This window comes from Ictalurus punctatus, chromosome 1 (assembly GCF_001660625.3).
Source record: "Ictalurus punctatus breed USDA103 chromosome 1, Coco_2.0, whole genome shotgun sequence".
Classification (NCBI taxonomy): domain Eukaryota; kingdom Metazoa; phylum Chordata; class Actinopteri; order Siluriformes; family Ictaluridae; genus Ictalurus; species Ictalurus punctatus.
Window position 1 is genome coordinate 2,060,471 of NC_030416.2, and position 18,534 is coordinate 2,079,004.

The following is an 18,534-nucleotide window of genomic DNA, read 5'->3' on the forward strand; positions in this document are numbered from 1 at the left end:
ATATTGTTCTTATCATTCAAATTTTTATAGTGCTTTTGATTCGGTTTTGGATAATATTCCTGCTTAAAGGTCCAACCATGGCCCAGAAGTAAATTGTTGGCAGAAGCAGCCAGAATTTTCATTTAAAACCATCTTCGCTCGGTCACTTCACGGAGTTCACGTATCATAACAAGGTTCCCCGGGCCTGGGGTAGACAAACCGCTCCATCACATCAGCTTTAACAGTGCAGGTTAGGGTCTTTTCCACATGACCATCCATATTCATACGCCAAACTGACCTTGGAAGTCAGTATCGAGAAAGCTCTGTTGCCCGGTTGTATGACCCGGTTCCATTCAAAGATCCAGTAGTCGCTCTGAAATAAAAATGGAGGATGAAAGAAAACATATTTCTTCTGGTGCGTCCTCCAAACACTTTGCTGGCATGGAGGTGGTGTCTACTAAGTGTCTCCTCACTTTGCATGAAATCAAAATACACCTCTTCTTCCTGTTATTCTTAAGTGTGTAGCTAAATGAGCCAGCAGGGCTAACCTTCCCTGTCTTTCAAAGAAGAAAAGAAAAAAAAAACAATATAAGGCATCCACATCGTCTTACTTGCGGTTCACAAACGTTTTAAAGAGTATTATTTAGTATTTTTGGGAAATCAAATGCAACAGCACCACCAGTGGTTGTAATAAGAATAATATGAAGCGAGGCTGTGGCCTCACTGTAACAAAGCCAATCAGAGAGAGTTATATCATGTGATTACACAGTGACACTCTTATTCTCCAATGGCCTAATAGACTGAGTACACATTGTCTAATCATGCTAATCAAATTGTACATTTTATGTACAATTTTTTTGTACATATGCGGGTTTGATTCCCACCGCTGCACTGTGTGTGCGGAGTTCGCATGTTCTCCCCGTGCTGCAGGGGTTTCTTCCGGGTACGCCGGTTTCCTCCCCCAGTCCAAAGACATGCATGGTAGGCTGACTGGCATGTAAAAAATGTCCGTAGTGTATGAATGGGTGTGTGAATGTGTATGGGAATGTGCCCTGTGATGGATTGGCACCCTGTCCAGGGTGTACCCCGCCTGTTACCCCATACTCCCTGGGATAGGCTCCAAGTTCCCCGCGACCCTGAAGGATAAGCGGTATAGAAAATGTCTGAAATTTGATGTGGTGAATGGAAAACCTTATAATACTTCCTTTGTTTTATATATATAAATTAAAGAACAACACTCTGTACTTTTTATCCATTTATAGGTACATTTAATGTTGTTGAACATCTGCCAAACATGGTAGTTCCTATTGTTACTTAGGTTACAGCAGCTTTAAACAGTCGTTCCCTCACCAGCCTCTCTTTCTTATCTCTCTCTCTCTCTCTCTCTCTCTCTCTCTCTCTCAAAGTTAATAAGAAAAAAAGATTATATAACTAATAATTCTAATATGAAGTTAATGATGGGTAGTTACTCATATTTTGAAATAACATATAGACTTCGATATCGGGAAGGATTGAATTTTTCATTTAAAAAAATTATATATTATTATAAAAATAAAATAAAATAAAATAAAAAATAAAAAGATCCCCAGGACATTATTATCTCAAGTTCACATATTATGTATAATTGATGTCCTGCGCGCGCCGCTGTTTTGGGACTTCCGGATCATACCAGATTTACTTTCACTTTCACTCTCTATAGCGAACGCAGACGCTTCTGGTTGCTTCCTCGGAAATAATTGTTTAAGTCTGCTCTGTCGAGCTTTAAAACCAATTCCCCAGGATATATTTCAGTGAAAGAGGTTTCAGTTAAGGTAAACAAAACCCCAAAACATTCCCCAAACAAGATGACTTCCTTAGACATGAGTCCTGCGTCGAAAAAAGAGGTAAGTGCTGGATTTTCATTTGTCATCGTAGGCCATGAAACCAATGCTAACCGACCTTCTACGTCTATTAATGAAATATTTGCAGGGTTTATGTGCCAGTATTTGTTTTGACAGGTTGATGGGTTTACAAAGAAGCTCACCAGAGAGGTAAACTGCTGATTCTGTGCAGGTTTTTTTTTTCTTCTCTTCCTACTGAGTTCCAGTTTATTGTAACTCTATAGCATTTTCTCTCTCACACAGGCAGAGCAGCTCGTCTCAACTTTCTTCCCTCAGATGATTGCAGAAATGGACAACCTACTCCAGGTGATGTGTCCGGTCCTGATGGAATGAAAACGATTTATCACAGGTTACCAAACAACAGTATTTATGATGATAAAATGTCTGTCTTCAGGTGTCGCTGGTTTTGGAAGACCTTTCTGCTCTCAGAGCTCCGCTGGACATCCCAATACCAGACCCTGCCAAAGAGGAGCTTAAGAGAAAGAAGAAAGAAGAGGTAGTTATGCTAAATTTCAAGACCTTTAAACACTTAAACACATTTTTTTTTCCCACCGGGTTTCGCTGTTAGCTCAAATAAAATAAAATAAAAAAACAACAAGAGCTTCTTTTCTCGTTTACCATTTTCCATCTACATGCAATGTCATCTTAATGAGAAATAATGTGTAGATGTAGTGGAGACATTGGTGCAAACACTGGACTCTAAAGCCCTATTCGGATTGGATCAGTTAATCCGGGGGAGGTCGGTAATACATTTTTCAGTGATAAAAACTGGGTCACGACCCAGGATATCTGCGTCACGCGAACATCATATGATCACGCTAAAATCATCAGACGACCACCGAGCTTGGAGAAAAGACAGTAAATTAATTTTCCAATAAAATAACATCCCCGAGTGTGTTTTATTCCTCTTATACCACGGCAATCTGCCAACAGTTACATTGTTAAATTGATCAAGAACAGCACGGCACACGGAACTCGTTAGTTCCGGTTGTCACTTAACGTTACAGCATCTATAAACAGTTAACAAGACAAAAAAAAAAGGTAGCATGTCATGTTACCGAGAAACCACAAAGTGTAAACCGAGCTGTCCTGAAGTGGCAAAAAACGTACTGGTCCGTTAGAAAGCGCTGACACTGGAGACTCCTTCCATGCATGTTAAATAAACATCCCCATCGAAGAAAACCTCACCACATCATCTATTATACTTAAATTACCCTGTACAATCCCTGTAAATGAGCACTGTCATTATAAAAACTTCAACAAAACCTTCTGACCAATCAAATTCACAAATTAACTGTAAGCTGTGTGGTGTAAGTAATTGTAAGTTGTTAATATATATAACCGTGTCTTTTTCTCTTTTTTTTACAGAAAAAAGAAAAGGAGGGAAAGAAATCTGACGAGGAAGACGAAGGTACATTCCTTAAATACATCTTTACTTATAGACCGATTTATGTCCTTTTAATACCACAGTCCGTGGCTTAAGACACAAACCGACTCGGTTGTAAAATAAGTACGGTATATATTAGTAGCTAAAACGAGCATTTTGTGATGCAGCAGGTCCTCCCTGTGGTCCCGTAGCCAGTAACGAGAAAGTGGACAATCTCATCAAAGAGATAAAACCCCACATCCAGACGCTGAAGGAGAAACTCAATACAGTAAGAACTCAGATTTCAACCTGGACTTAACTTTCATTTGTTGTGTACAGTGCCTTGCATAAATATTACCCACTTGACTTCAGCTGCAGTAACGCTGAACATGACCCTACCACCACCATGCTTTAGCGTGGGGATAGTGTTCTCAGAGCGATAAGCTATGTTGGGTTCTGGGTTATTGGGTGTACATGACATATATTCCTGATTAAATCCGTTTCAATGCAAGACGGGCAAACACTGTACACTGAATTTAGCAGGCTACAATTCATTATGGAATTTATTAATAATCCAACACCTCTGTTAAGGTGTCCATGTGGGTACAGCTGCAGATCCCCAGGATTGAGGATGGGAACAACTTTGGTGTTGCTGTGCAGGTGATTCTCAAATTTGAGGGTTTTGGGGGTGTTTTTTTTTTGTTCTTCATATTTGACTGAAATGATGGTGACTTTCAAACGATATTGCTGTAATTCTATAGGAAAAGGTATTCGAGCTGCTTACCAACACCCGCACCAAGATCGAAGGGTTCCAGACACAGATCACGAAGTAAGTGACGCTGCGCATGTGCAAACATTCAGGATCCCTGCACAGAAGCACTTTAAGACAAAATCCAAACATGCAACACACACCGATCCATGGAATAACAGGGCACAGGTAATGGTAGAATTTGAGAAATTGTGGCCTCTGCTGGAGGAGAAGGGGTAGTGTTCTGGCTTGATTGTACAGTTTGTAAAAAGATATGCTTTCTATTCCGGCTTATAGTTTTACATTTCATTCTAACATAATGTTCTTAAATGTTAAATGCTGTTTTGTATTGTGTTCAGGTATTACAGCGAGAGAGGAGATGCTGTGGCCAAGGCTTCCAAACAGCCACATGTGGTGAGGATGAAGTTCTTTTTTTTTTTTATTTCTTCAGAGAACAGTACATGACCTTCCAGAGGGTTATCTGTAAGGAATAACATAAACACTCGGTGTAAAATAGGAAAATAATCAACAACAGGGTGATGTGATGAAACGTTTGGAGAACTGGTACCACTCCAAAGTTGATTATTTGGTCTCCAAGTGGTTTTCTTCCACTTATTCCACAGCAGATTGTCAACGATTATAATGCTTCATTTATTAAAGACTGACACATCGTACATTTGATCTGTTTTAAAGTTACATTTAATATCGTAGAATGTCCACAAAACAAATTAGTTCCTGTTATTACTTGTATTATAGAAGCTATAAACAGTCGTTCCCTCACCAGCCTCTCTTACTTCTGTCTCTTGAAGCTAATAAGACAAAAATATAACTGCAGCTTTAACTGTTACTAAGTAACCGCAAAGTGTAAACATTACGTCCTGAAGTTGGTGGAAAACGTAAAGTTTTTAAAGCTTTACCTCTGACTTTTACAAAAGGCTGAGACTGGAGACTCCTTCCATAAATGTTAAACAAGCGTCACCTCACAGAAAACTTCGCCATGTTACCGAAATTGACTTCATTGAGATTATGTAGCATGAATCTACACAATATTGATAATATAGTTTTTACCAATGAAAAACGTAAAAGTCGTGGTACGGTCAGTTGCATAAACATTCGCCGTAAATTAGTTCTGCTGCTATAAGAATTCACGTGTGCAAGTAAAGTGTCACGCAAAACCAACACTGCTTATCGCCCTCAAGAACACGATCCCCACGGTGAAGCAAGGTGGTGGCAGCGTTGTATTGTAGGGAGGCTTTTCATTAACATTTTTTGACCACAAGAATGGGCAAAAATATCAGGATTAAGATCTGTGAAGCCGATAGAGCTGCTACAAATCCCAGAAGACTTGCAGCTGTAATTGCAGCCAAAGGGGGGTGAATACTAACACAGCCAACAAATGTTAAGATGTTTCCTAATCTGTTTATATGGAGTGTATGAATTGTGGAGGAACGTTAGGATATTGCTCATCCTTTTTTTAAAATTTATTTATTTATCTATTTAAACCAGATATTAACTCTACCAGATTATATTGATGCGTCCATTCTGCTGTGTGTGTATTCTACAGGGTGATTACAGGCAGCTTGTTCACGAGTTGGATCAGCACCAGTACTGTGAGCTACGCATCGTGGTTCTGGAGATCCGCAACATATATGTACGGTTTTACATACAATTGTTTACACCAGTGTTTGACTGTTGCTGTACTCTCTCGACACGTTGATCGATTCTGCGTTTAATTCTAGGCCGTGCTGTTTGACGTCATCACCAAGAACTACGACAAGATTAAGAAGCCCAGAGGAGATTGCAAAGCCCTTATCTACTGAGAAACAAACCGCCATCAGCACTCGTGATACATGCGCTCAGAACGAAAGAGAAACGTTGCATATTAGATTTCATTTTGCGATGCTTCCTCACGTTCAAGCACAAAGTAGAAACAGATGTGAAATTGCCTTTGATCATCTTTACATAATAAAGCAGTGACATTGTGTAAATTCTTTTAACGCTTCAATGTTGTTGTTGGTTTTTTTTTTTTTTTTTTTTTTTACATATTATACTCAAGGAAACAAGGAAAAAATCTTTTGGATGCAACATCTCTAGCTCTAGATTAAACTTAATGTTAAATTGATTATTAAAATGATTCAAATATATTAACTATTAATATATGATTTATACTTAGAAATATGCCATTATGTCCCAGGTTTTCCATAGCTAATAAGCTTGTTAACAAAACAGCCAGCACTCGATGCACTTTCATTGTTTTCATGGGATTTTTTTAATGAATAATTTGTTATCGCGTTGTTGTTTTTTTAAAAAAAAAAAATCTCGCATGTAAATTTCTCACACGTAAGACATTGTTTTATCCATCACGTTATTCACATGACGGACGTGTTTACTCGAGTTCGCAAGTTCAGGGCACAGCAGGTCGAAATGTTGACTGATTTTGTAAACAAAGGAATCAGTCGAGTAAAGGAAGTGCGGAAATGATTCAACAACTGGCAAAGATGATTCTTTGAATAGTTCTTCTAAAGTGATTATACTCCTATAAATCTACTAGATTCTTGATTAAACCTTTTTTAACTGAGTATATTTCTATATGAGTCAATGACGTATGGATATACGTCAATGGATTTTTCAGTTTCAGTCCTTATTGGATGAATGAATTTATTTCTATATGAATTTATTTATTTATTTATATATTTTTTAAAAATGTTTGTTAGGAGAAATCGAACTCGAGCAAATAAAGTAGGCAAGGTTATTTTTAGAACGAGAAAAAAAAATCACAAATAATAATAACAAGTTGGGACTTTTATTGTGACGTGTATACAGGAAACATGACCCGGAAATAAACTCAACACCACGTCCGGATTCAGCATCACGCACATGGTTAGGAAAGTTGTTGTTTTGTCATACTTGAAATCTATATTTTAAAATAAATGACAACCCTCTTCTTTTCCTGAGTAGACTATACAGAGGATAATAGTTTGCTGAAATGGGAGATGAAGTGGAACTGATTGTTGGAAGCTATGAGCAGATAGTGTTTGGGTATCGAGTGTGTCCTGGAGAAGAGGTAACATCTGTTCTCTCTCTCTCTCTCTCTCTCTCTCTCTCTCTCTCTCTCTCTCTCTCTAGAAATTAAAGCTTGTCATATTACATGTTACAGATAATCCATAAAAAGTGTAAACTCTTCTGCTGACACTGGACACTCCTTCCATAAATGTTTGTAAAAAATCTTCAACATGAGAATAATAATAATAATAATCATAATAATAATAATATGTATTGCACTATTCATGTATTAAAATAGGGCTGGGTGATATGACAATCTAATATCAATAATATGAAATGATGTCATGATTATACACCTATTTGTGGCCTCGTGATATCCTTTTCTAACATTTTTTAAAAATAGAACTAACAAACAAACTCGACTGATGTAGACGTTCTGACCTGTAAGAATGTACTAGTCATTTTATAGCTTTAAAACAAATGAATTTACTTTAGGGGTAGTGTATGCATTCCCTGACTTGGAGTGTGATTAGATGGAGCTTCAATACACACCTTCATTGCTTAGTTTTCAGATTATTCTGTCGTGTCTGGTAGGAATGGAGGTTGGAGCCGGTGTTCACGCACCACGCTCACGTAGCGTGCCTGTCCGCAGTGGCAGCCAACGAGCAGTTCGTGGCTACAGGAAGCAAAGATGAAACCATACAACTCTACAACATGAAGACGAGAACGGAGCATGGAGCGTTATTACACCATGGTGGTGAGGGGGAATTCAAAATGGCTTCTTAGTGATGTACAGCATAGTATAGAATGGTGAAAGCTGTATGACTGTGTGTGTGTGTGTGTAGGTACTATCTTGTGTCTGGAGTTTGGTTCTACAGCTCACCTACTGAGCGGTGGGGAAGACGGCCTTCTGTGTGTGTGGAGCACAAAGACATGGGAATGTTTGAAATCCATCACAGCGCACACGTAAGTGGAACTGAGTTGTGGATGTTTTTGTGTTACCATGTCATTGGCTGAAATTGTGTGTTTGTCGAATAGGGGTCATGTGACTTCTCTCTCACTGCATCCATCGGGGAAACTTGCGCTGTCTGTTGGAACGGACAGGAAGCTCAGGTAAAGTATAATAAACCATAATCGTAGTTTTGTTTTGCATTATATATCTGAAATGTGCGTTTTTATTTAAAAAAAAAAAAAATTACAGAACCTGGAATCTTATCGAAGGAAGGCCGGCTTTCACCAAGAATATTAAACAAAGTAAGCTTTTAAAATCTTGAACTTTCTGTTGTTGTTCTGCCGTGCATTGTACAGTCTCTTGAAATGAACTTGTCGCCTTGTCGTTTATAAAGATGCACAGATCGTGCGGTGGTCACCAGCAGGAGATAAGTACGTCGTAGTTGTGAATGATCAATTGGACATCTACAACCTGGAGTCTGCCAGCATAATCAGCAGCTTCAGCTACAGGAAGAGGATTTCATGTGTCAGGTTTCTCAAGGTTTGTTTTAGGTTTCCATTACGTTATTATCATTGTTATTGTTACTTACTTTACATACTTACTACCTTAATTACCTTGGTTACTTACATACCATAGTTAAGTACTGTACTTACTATTTACTATCTTCATTTACTTATTTTACTTAACTTACTTAGTTACTTACTTACCTTAGTTACTTACTTTACGTATATACTTAACTAAATCTTAGTTACTTAGTTACTACTTAGCTTTCTTTATTTACTACTTTGCTAATTTTACTTGCTGATGTTAAATAATACAGGTTGTCAACCATGAATTAAGTGCTTAACTAACTTAACTACTTACTTACTTAATTACTTTACTTGCTACCTTACTTAACTTACTTTATTTACTACCTTACTTAATGTACTCAACATATTTTATTTACTTTACTTGCTACCTTACTTAACTTACTTTATTTACTTTACTTACTATCTTACATAATGTACTCAACATATTTTACTTACTTACTTAATTACTTTACTTACTACCTTACTTAATGTACGCAACATATTTTATTTACCTTACTTACTACCTTACTTAACTTACTTTACTTACTACCTTACCTAGCTTACTGTATTTATTTATTTACTTTCCTTACTTAATATACTCAACATATTTTACTTACTTTCTTTACTTGCTACTTTACCTAACTTATTTTATTTACTACCTTAATGTACTCAACATATTTTATTTACTTTACTTACTACTTTACTTAACATGCTTTATGTACTTTACGTACTACCTTACTTAACTTAATTTACTTACTACCTTACTTAGCTTACTGTATTTATTTATTTACTACCTTACTTAATGTACTCAACATGTTTTATTTACTTACTACCTTACTTAACTTACTACCTTACTTAACTTACTTTACTTACTACCTTACTTATAGCTTACTGTATTTATTTATTTACTACCTTACTTAATGCACCCAACATATTTTATTTACTTTACTTACTACCCGACTTAATGTACCTAACCTGTACTTAACTCTCACCGTACTTACTTTACTTACTGTAGTTGCTACCTTACTTTTTTTTTTTTTTTAATCATACTTACTATGTTACTCATTTACATGCTTATGTTCTTGTTTATGTTAAATAAAAAAGGTTGTAAACCCAGTATTCCAAATTTGTGAATTAAATTGATTTTGAATAGAACTCTTGGTAACACATTATTTGGGCAGTCCACTTTAGACACACTAAAGAGTCTAACTAACCATCCAAAGACTGTCAACAACTATGCAGGTTTCAGAGAAAACTGTTTGTATAACAGTATATTTGGGGAAAGTGACCTGTGGACTATAATGGGGAAAAAAAACCTGTGGATTATAATGCCATCCCTGTTGCAGAACACACTGCTGGCCGTGGCAGGAGATGATGAACATGTCCAGGTGTATGATCTCACTTCTGAAAAGTGCATCTGTGAGTTTAAAGCTCATGAAAACAGGTATGTTTAGCTTAACATGCTCAAATTTTGCGTTTTGCTCGTTCTGCTTTGTAGAAGAATTTGTACATTTAAATGTCTAGTTACACATACACTGCGAGAGGAATAAAACACTTGGGGATATGCTGTTAGAGGAAAGTAATCATTGACAGAGTGGTGTGATGAAGTGCCATTGGTTATTTGATGATTTTCTTTGGCTCTGGTGTCGGTTTGTTGGTTTTGATTGGCTAACTTTAATTTGAAGATGTAATTATTCTGTCTCTCACGTTGTTGTTTGAAGAGTAAAAGCACTGGACAGCTTTGAGATGAACGACTTGTGTGTGTTGGTCACGGCGTCAAACGATGGATTCATCAAGCTGTGGGACTTCAGTACAGAGGTACGATACCATCTCTGTACACACGTCACTGCGGACACAAATCATGGTTCTGGGCCAATAAGCTCCTTTTTTTTTACTTAACTACCTCACTTACGTTACTTACAGTGCTGTGAAAAAGTATTTGCCCCCATCTTGATTTCTTCTGTTTTTGTGTACATCTCATAATAAATTGTTTCAGAAATTCAAATAATATAAGATCAAACAAAGGCAACCTGAGTAAACACAAAATACAGTTTTTAAATCATAATATTATTTATTGAAGCAAAAATGTTATTCAACACCAACTGGGCCTGTGTGAAAATGTATTTGCCCCCGTGGTTACCAATTCCCTAAATCTATTAAACTACGTTCATAATGGAGATCAGCCGGACTAGACACAACCAGACCTGATTACTGCAAACCCTGTTCAATCCAATCAGTACTTAAATAGAACTTTCTCAACAGCATGAAGTTTGTTAAAAGGTCTTACTCCGTAACACACTACGCCAAAGTTGAAAGAATTTCCAGAAATGATGAGAAAGAAGGTGATTGAAATACATCAGTCTGGGAAGGGTTACAAAGCTATTTCAAAGGCTCTGTGAGTCCAAAGAACCACAGTATGAGCCACTATCTCCAAATGGAAAAACTCAGCACAGTAGTGAACCTTCACAGAAGTGTCAGACCTTCCAAAATTCCTCCAAGAGCACAGCGATGACTCATACAGGAAGTCACAAAAGAGCCAAGGACAACATCAAAAGGAACTACAGGCCGCTCTTGTAAAGGTCACTGTTCTTGACTCCACTATCAGAAGGACACTGGGCAAAAATGGCATCCATGGAAGAGTGATGAGGTGAAATCCACTGCTAACCCAGAAGAACATTAAGGCTCATCTGAATTTTGCAAAAATACACCTTGATGATCCTCAAACCTTTTGGGAGAATGTTCTGTGGCCCGATGAGTGGAAAGTGGAACTGTTTGGAATACAGGTCCCGTTCCACGTGGCGTAAACTAAACACAGAATTCCACAAAAAGAACATCATACCTATGGTCGAGCATGGTGGAGGAGTGTGATAGTGTGGTGATGCTTTGCTGCTTCAGGGTCTGGGCAACTTGCAATAATTGAGGGAAACATGAATTCTGCTGTCCACCAAAAAATCCTAAAGGAGAATGTCGGGGCTTCAGTCTGTAAGTTGAAACTCAAGGGCAACTGGATTATACAGCAAGACAACGATCCAAAGCATAGGAGTACGTCCTAGTCCTAGAAGTAAGTGAACGACTGATCTCCAGTTATCAGAAGCATTTGGTTGCAGTTATTGCTGCTAAAGGTGGCACAACCAGATTTTAATTTTAAGGGGGCAATTAGTTTTTCACATGGGTGATAGGTGTTGGGTAACTTTTTGTTGCTTCAGTAAAAGAAAAAGAAAAACTGTATCATGTGTTTACTCAGGTTGCCTTTGTTTTATGTTGTATTTCGTTTGAAGATCTAAAACTATTGAGTATGAGATATACACACAAAAAAATTATTTACTACCTTACTTACTTTACTTTATTCTGCCTTACTTTACTTACATTACTGCTTACTTTACTTATTTACTACCTTACCTTACTTACTTTACTGACGTACATTACATTGAGTAATTATAAAGTGTTGATGTAAGAAAGGCTATTTCACATTTTTCATGTTCTTGACCTAACAGCCTGCACTTCACGAATAGGCCTGTAGGTGGCACTTTGACCTCATTTAACCAACTATGATCGTTTCAGCAAATGGTAAATCAATACAAGACAGTAAGCAAGTTCCAGCAAACTGAACACTACTTACCATTAATGCGACTTTCAAATATGCAAATTCATCTGGAAAAGACTGGAACGATATGAACATCATTATTTTTCTTTTAGCCATTTCACCTTAAAAAAAAAAAAAAACCCAACTAAAACAGACTGGCCATGTAGTTTTAAACTGATTTATGACTTAGACCTGGAAATTACTGCTCCATTCCACATTGTCCAATGAAATTTGAGATTGTTGTGCCACATTTCGATTGGTATACGTGACAAATGGGCATCATTTATGAATTATGTAATATTTTAAAATATGTAGAGTTTTAATTGAATTGACACACTAGCTTTCGTGATTGTTTTTATTTCTTTTCTCCTGCTGTTTATTCATAGGCAATCACTGAAAGAGCCATATATGGCTTACGAGCCATAGTTTCCCGACCCCTCCTTTACTTACTTAGTACCTTACTTTACCTGACTTACTTTACTTACATTATTTATTTACTTTACTTATATACTACATTACATAACTTACTATACTTACTTACTTTACATTACTTAATTACATTACTTACCTACTACATTACCTTACTTATTTTGCCTACTTTCTGCCTTACTGTACTTAATTACTTTACATATTTACTAAGATATCTTACTTATTTTACTTAATTTCTACCTTACTTTACTTGTTTACTTACTTAATTAATTTCCTTACTTATATTAAAGAACAAGAGTTGTCAACCATTATTTACTTATTTACATTACCTGCTTACTTAAAGCTCCTCTTTAACCAAACCATCCTGTTTAGTATCAGTTTGTAATTAATACCAGATTAGTGAGATGTAGGAAGAAGATGTAGGAAGTGTCGTGTCACTTTCCTAACACAAAGAAAGGAATTTGAGATTCAGGTTTCACTTCACTTGGATTTGCAAAATCTGAACTTATGTAAAATTTGTCTAAGAGTAGGTTTGCATAGAAGGCTGTCAGTTTAAATGTTTGCATTACATACTAGGGTGCCGGTTTCCAAGCGAGAGAGAGCAGCAATCATTAAAGGGACACGCAGGCCAAAATGTCATTAAAAAAAAAAAATCTGTTGTAAATTCAACTTCTTTCTAATAAATGTCCATTTCTATAGTAACAGCTTATTCTTCATTTTGTATAATAAATGCTATTGAAACGTCCAGAATGCTTTTTGCGTTGCGTAACATTATTATTATTATTATTATTATAGGAAAATCAAAAACGTTTATTGATGTATCTTTTAACAACGTCTTTCATGATGGTCCTCACAGAGGCAGGAAGCAGCGCGTCTGCTAGGACAGGTGAACACCACCGCTCGACTCACCTGTCTGTCTGTGTGGAGAAGCAGTGCGAAGGAAGGACAGTCGGACGCACAGCCTGCGACGTCTCAGAGTACGTTCAAAGATCCAAAATGGAGAACATCTGGAATGCGATACAGCTGTGATATAAATTCTAGTTCCATTTCTATCCATTGTGCTATGAATGATTTACGTTATTTGTATCGTTTTGTGTTTTCTCAGTTGATAAGGAAGCTCTACTGCCGCCTAAAAACAAGAGAGTGAGGATTAATGTAGAGACGGTGGTTGTGGAAGAAGACACTCCATCAAACAAACCGGGCAAAAAGAAGAAAAAACAGAAAGTGCAATAAGCCATGTTCATTCACATGGCTTGTTTGTTTATTTCTGTGCATTTTAATGAACAGGTGTAACATGTATGTATTGGATGTATATGAACTCAAGAACTCGTCATGATTCTTTACGTTGTAGAAAACCCCACATTTAAAAAGTGTAACCTTTTGAGGGTTGTTGTATTTTTTCTTTTTTTCTTTTTGCAAGTTCAAGATTTGTCCTTCTTGTCTGTGGAAAAAAAAATCTTCTATTTCAGTGTACACTTTGCCTGAAGTGTGTCTTCTTTTTATTACTGCATCCAACAAACTAGAACACGTCACCATATCAACACAAACAACCCCCACTCCCAAATTCCCTGCGAATGAGTAGTTACTGTAGAACGAATGCATTAGGTTAGATTTCTCCCAATTTGTCAAGATTAAATTTCTATCGGGTTAAGTAGGTGGAGCTGAATAAGATCTGATTTTTTTATTCTTCGAGCCGGACCCCCTTTTCCCACCCATGAACACAAAGCCATGGTCCAACTAGAGTTAGCATCACTTTCAAGCACACTATATAACATTATAAATGTGCAAAATCTAGCTCATGATGATTTACATGTATGTCACGAGCTGTATTAGCAGGTTTAGCAAGGTGTGGAGTGAAGAAGTGTGAGGACGTGTCTATAAGATGACAACGTGACAACGTAAACACAAACATTCATTCCGGACCGTAACGGTTTACCAAATGGGTTTTCTCAGCCACGTTATGCTTCTCTCCTGAGGTCACTGCTTAAACCGTGGTTTATTTTTTCAAGGTCTACATATGTTTTTCAGTTTATTCGTATTATTCGTAAGAAAAAAAAATCGCTGCTTGTACCTTTAATATGAACCTGTGGCTTGCTGTCAGAACGACTGCTGTGGAAAATGATTAAACACCGACTGACTAACCAGAATTGAGAATTCAGCAGCACTGTGGTGGTAAACGTCATTTAATTTTTTGTTAAAAACGATAGCCATGTCCAAGAAAGAAAATAAATATATATATATATATATATATATATATATATATATATATATATATATATATATATATATATATATATATATATATGGCCGGATAACTAAGGTATATTCAACTTTATAGTATTCCGACTTTTCTTTTGAAATGTCGCTGCATCGTATAATGGAGTACTGCCTGAGTACTAGTTCATCCGGGTACTTTTGGCATTTACTTCACGAGTAGTAAATCGCCTTGTCGCTGTGTTTAAGGTGTAATTTAGTTCCGGTAGGATGCTCTATTGTGTAGTTTCTAGCTTCTAGCTTAAAGACTGCTGTTTAGTTTGTTTTCATTCAGATTTTTAGCACTTAGGCATGGCTGTAGATTGGCTCGGGTATGCTTTCGCTGCACTGACAGCAACAGGAGGCATCGTTGGTTATATAAAAGCAGGTAATGTTCCACTAACTACCTTCCTAACTAGCTAACTGTTAAGGAGCCGCCATTATTATTGACTCGGGTTTACTGTGGGAATTATTTTTGACTAGTAAAAAAAAAAAAAAAATCGACTTTTTGCTCTTTCCCAGTTACTTGTGCACTGTTGCAAACTACTTTCAGGGGAAAGTGCTCAAACAGTGAGCACAAACAGCGCTCCAGCAGTCACCAGATGACGCCGTCATGCTCATTTGCATATCCATCGAGACGTCGTGCTCATTTGCATATCACAACGCTTTTCGTGAACTGATTTTCTGACTGAAAGGGATTAAACGAAGTACTGAACAAGAACCCTGAAGTTTTACAGATTATTCATTTTATTTTATTTTATATTATTAAGATTATTGTATTATTAGAGTTTGTTGGTTTCCTAAAGTATGTTTTTTCTACCTTTCATGCTACAACAACACTAAGGACACGTCATCGGTTCTAACTGTTTATAGTTATATTTAATGCTGTCCATGAAACAAGTTATTTCCTGTTGTTATTATGAACATTGTAAACAGTCGTCCCCTCGCGAGGCTCTCTTTTTTTCTCTTTCGTTCCAGAGAAAGCCGTAAAAGAGTAAACTCTGGTTACAAAGGCGTTACTGGGAGTTGGTTAACGCGTTAGTGTAATCTAATGACTTTTCCTGATAATGCAGTAATGTAACGTGTTATATTTTAAATTCATGCAGTTTGATTACAGTTACTGATGTCATTAAAATTGTTACTTGCGTTACAAATTCATTGTTAAGAAAACACTATTAAGTAAAATGCATTTTTAAAATAGATCACATTTGGCCCGGAAAGATTTTTTCTTTAGCCCTGAATAATTCTTCACTTGGAGCGGTTTGTCACTGCATAACTGAACGTCAGTAAAAGAAGACGGCGGTGTTGTAATTTTATATCTTCACTGAACGGAGACGAGACCATATCGGACAGGGTTTACAGGAAAATACACGTGGAAACACTCGTGTCTTATTGGCTGATGGCTCTCAATTCTGCCAAACGCTAGCTCACATTCAGTGTGAGGAAAAATAGATATATGCTGTTTTTTTAAAAAAACGGGTAGAACTGGGTAGAAACTGAAACAGTAACATCTTCTGATGCTGAGCAGGAAAATAAGGTGTGTAAACGTCTATATGAGTTCCAGTTTACGTGAACAAGATATGAGTAGAGGATAAAGAAAGATAATGTACTCTACATGGCTCTGTAGTAGCTAAACCCATACAGTGATAGCTAAGCTGTGAGTCCCCTTAGCTAGCAACACCAAACTAGCCTAGCTAGAAAGGTTTTATATTTTATAGGTCTGGTAGTCCTACAAACAGTAACAATACCCGAGACAAGTTTCATGATAAATGCAACGTTTTCTGATCGTGTGATACATCGACTGAAAGAACTACGAGTTTCACTTTGCAGTGTATTTTTGTAGGTTTGATAGGTTGTGAAAGTAACGTAATTAGTAATCTGATGACTTTTCACATTCAGTAATGTAATCAGATTACAATTTTAAAGGAGTAATTCGTAATCTGTAGTGGATCACCTTTTTTTTTTTTTTTTTTTTTTGAGTAACTTACCCAACACTGGTGTTACCAAAGCTCTGACACTGGAGTCTCCTTCCTTCCAGCTAAATGTTTAATAAACCTTACAGAAAACGTATAAATTGTCCTTTTGAATGAAATTTTCTGAAATTAGCCACTGTGTCTACTTGAATAATTGGGAAAATAAATAAATAAATAAATAAATGTGATGTGTTTTTTTTTTTTTCCCCCCCAGGCAGTTTCATGTCACTGGTAGGTGGACTAGTCTTTGGGTGTTTGGCAGCACTCGGCTCTTTCCAGGTGTCTCAGAATCCGAAAAACATCTTGCTTTCATTTGGTAAGTTCCAGCAAACCGATCAAGTCAACAACGACAAAAAAACAACAGGATTTTGCGCGTTTGCGATCGCAGAAATGAACGCAAAATCAAGCGAACTCCGCAGTATTCGGTGGAGCTCGCAATTTCTCAGAGTTACCGCAGATTTTCAGCAGATACTGGCCGAGACGCGTCATGTGACTTCGTCGCAACGCACATTCAGCCAAAGCGCTCTTCAATTCACGTGCGTCGAACACGAGTACAGCTAAAAGGTCTCGTTTACCAACAAACATCACTGCGAAAGACCGCGCAAAACAACAATGTCTTGCAATTGTGATTTCGCCAATTCGAATAGTTCTCCGCAAAAAAAGTACAAAAAAACTCAGCAAGTTGCTTTGCACATTTTTTTTTAAAGAATCCGCAGCAAAATCGAGCATTTTTGGTTATAATGATCACAAAAAAAGAGACTGAATATCATATCATATTCTAACAGCATTGTCGAGTTCTTGGGTCTGATTGGTCAGAAGGTGCGGATTGGTTTTCAGCAGGTTAACATTCGTGTTCTGATGCGTTATCGTTTCTATAGTAGCAGTTCCTTTAGAGGGACTTGGATTGCAGACACTCCACGTAAACGGATTAAAAACCGAGTGTCGTCGTTGATGTGAAGTTTTCGCTAAGGACCCGTTTGTTTAACATTTATGGAAGGAGTCTCCAGGGTTAGTGATTTGTAACAGGGTTGTTTTTTTTTCCTTGTTTACTTCAAGACAGAGGAACATTTTTTTTTTCTTTCTTTAATGTAGCTGCTATAAAATAAATAAGCGATTACCTGACTAACTATCTCATTTCACCAACATGTATGGGAACAAAACGAATAAAAAGTATAACGTTTTTATACTTAACATATAGAATGTTATGACATTCTATAACAATTACAAACCCATCAGTGTTGACAGATTGCTGTGGTGTAAAAGGAATAAAACGTGTAATCACACCTCTGTGTTGTGTTTTACTCCTTGCTTAGCGACATGTTCATGTTGATACTGTATGGTGTACTGCGTTTTATGACCCCCAGGGACGTACGGAACGCTGGCAGTCCTGATGGGAGTGAGATTTCTGAGCTCATGGAAAATAATGCCAGCTGGGTTGTTAACAGGAGCAAGGTAATTCCCAGTTCCGCCGCTAATCCTGCGTTGAGAATTAAATGGTGGAAAGCAGCACGGCCATTACGTAATTGTTTTGTCAATTGTTTGATTTATTTTTATTCTCCTTCTCTACAGTTTATTCATGCTTTTGAGATTAGGACTGGGATTGCTGTGGCCACGCAAGAAACACTCATGAACACGTTGGGAAGGGAAAACAACAAAAACCAACAAACCTGCACCAGTGCAGCTGCTTGTTTCGACCGTGTTTGTTTTCAAGGGCTGAGCACTATAATGACGTCATATTCATATTGTGATAAATGGTGCCATTTTTCTAAGATGTTTTGTATGATTTTTTTTTTTTAAAG

The 18,534-nt window shown here is 37.1% G+C and overlaps 3 protein-coding genes across 3 annotated transcripts; all 3 read left to right on the forward strand.

Annotated features, from left to right (window-relative positions):
* Positions 1-1,668: 1,668 nt before the first annotated feature.
* On the forward strand, positions 1,669-5,961 carry psme1 (proteasome activator subunit 1; the record flags this gene model as incomplete). Its single annotated transcript, NM_001257109.1, is given in 11 exon segments — positions 1,669-1,862; positions 1,977-2,009; positions 2,103-2,165; positions 2,254-2,355; positions 3,228-3,270; positions 3,414-3,514; positions 3,817-3,885; positions 3,987-4,054; positions 4,333-4,387; positions 5,538-5,624; positions 5,713-5,961. Coding segments are annotated over 11 exon segments (741 nt in total). The 3' UTR covers positions 5,794-5,961.
* Positions 5,962-6,479: 518 nt separating this feature from the next.
* Positions 6,480-13,982, forward strand: pak1ip1 (PAK1 interacting protein 1). The gene is made up of 11 exons (XM_017465068.2): positions 6,480-6,853; positions 6,932-7,037; positions 7,571-7,733; positions 7,822-7,942; positions 8,015-8,089; positions 8,178-8,230; positions 8,323-8,468; positions 9,844-9,941; positions 10,219-10,315; positions 13,366-13,486; positions 13,615-13,982. The coding sequence occupies exons 2-11, from the start codon at positions 6,960-6,962 to the stop codon at positions 13,740-13,742; spliced, it is 1,080 nt and encodes a 359-aa protein (XP_017320557.1). The 5' UTR covers positions 6,480-6,853; positions 6,932-6,959; the 3' UTR covers positions 13,743-13,982.
* A 903-nt stretch (positions 13,983-14,885) lies between these two features.
* tmem14cb (transmembrane protein 14Cb) lies at positions 14,886-18,393 on the forward strand. The gene is made up of 4 exons (XM_017465076.3): positions 14,886-15,150; positions 16,950-17,051; positions 18,100-18,187; positions 18,305-18,393. Exons 1-4 carry the CDS (start codon positions 15,075-15,077, stop codon positions 18,363-18,365), a joined length of 327 nt encoding a protein of 108 aa, XP_017320565.1. The 5' UTR covers positions 14,886-15,074; the 3' UTR covers positions 18,366-18,393.
* The last annotated feature ends 141 nt before the right edge of the window (positions 18,394-18,534 follow it).

Bases quoted from the DNA above. Each gene is read 5' to 3' on its own strand.
- tmem14cb (XM_017465076.3), top strand. From the start codon at position 15,075: ATGGCTGTAGATTGGCTCGGGTATGCTTTCGCTGCACTGACAGCAACA. The intron at 15,151-16,949 runs GTAATGTTCCAC...TTTCCCCCCCAG, and splicing joins CGTTGGTTATATAAAAGCAG to GCAGTTTCATGTCACTGGTA. The intron at 17,052-18,099 runs GTAAGTTCCAGC...TATGACCCCCAG, and splicing joins AAACATCTTGCTTTCATTTG to GGACGTACGGAACGCTGGCA.
- pak1ip1 (XM_017465068.2), top strand. From the start codon at position 6,960: ATGGGAGATGAAGTGGAACTGATTGTTGGAAGCTATGAGCAGATAGTG. The intron at 8,231-8,322 runs GTAAGCTTTTAA...TCGTTTATAAAG, and splicing joins CACCAAGAATATTAAACAAA to ATGCACAGATCGTGCGGTGG. The intron at 8,469-9,843 runs GTTTGTTTTAGG...TCCCTGTTGCAG, and splicing joins CATGTGTCAGGTTTCTCAAG to AACACACTGCTGGCCGTGGC.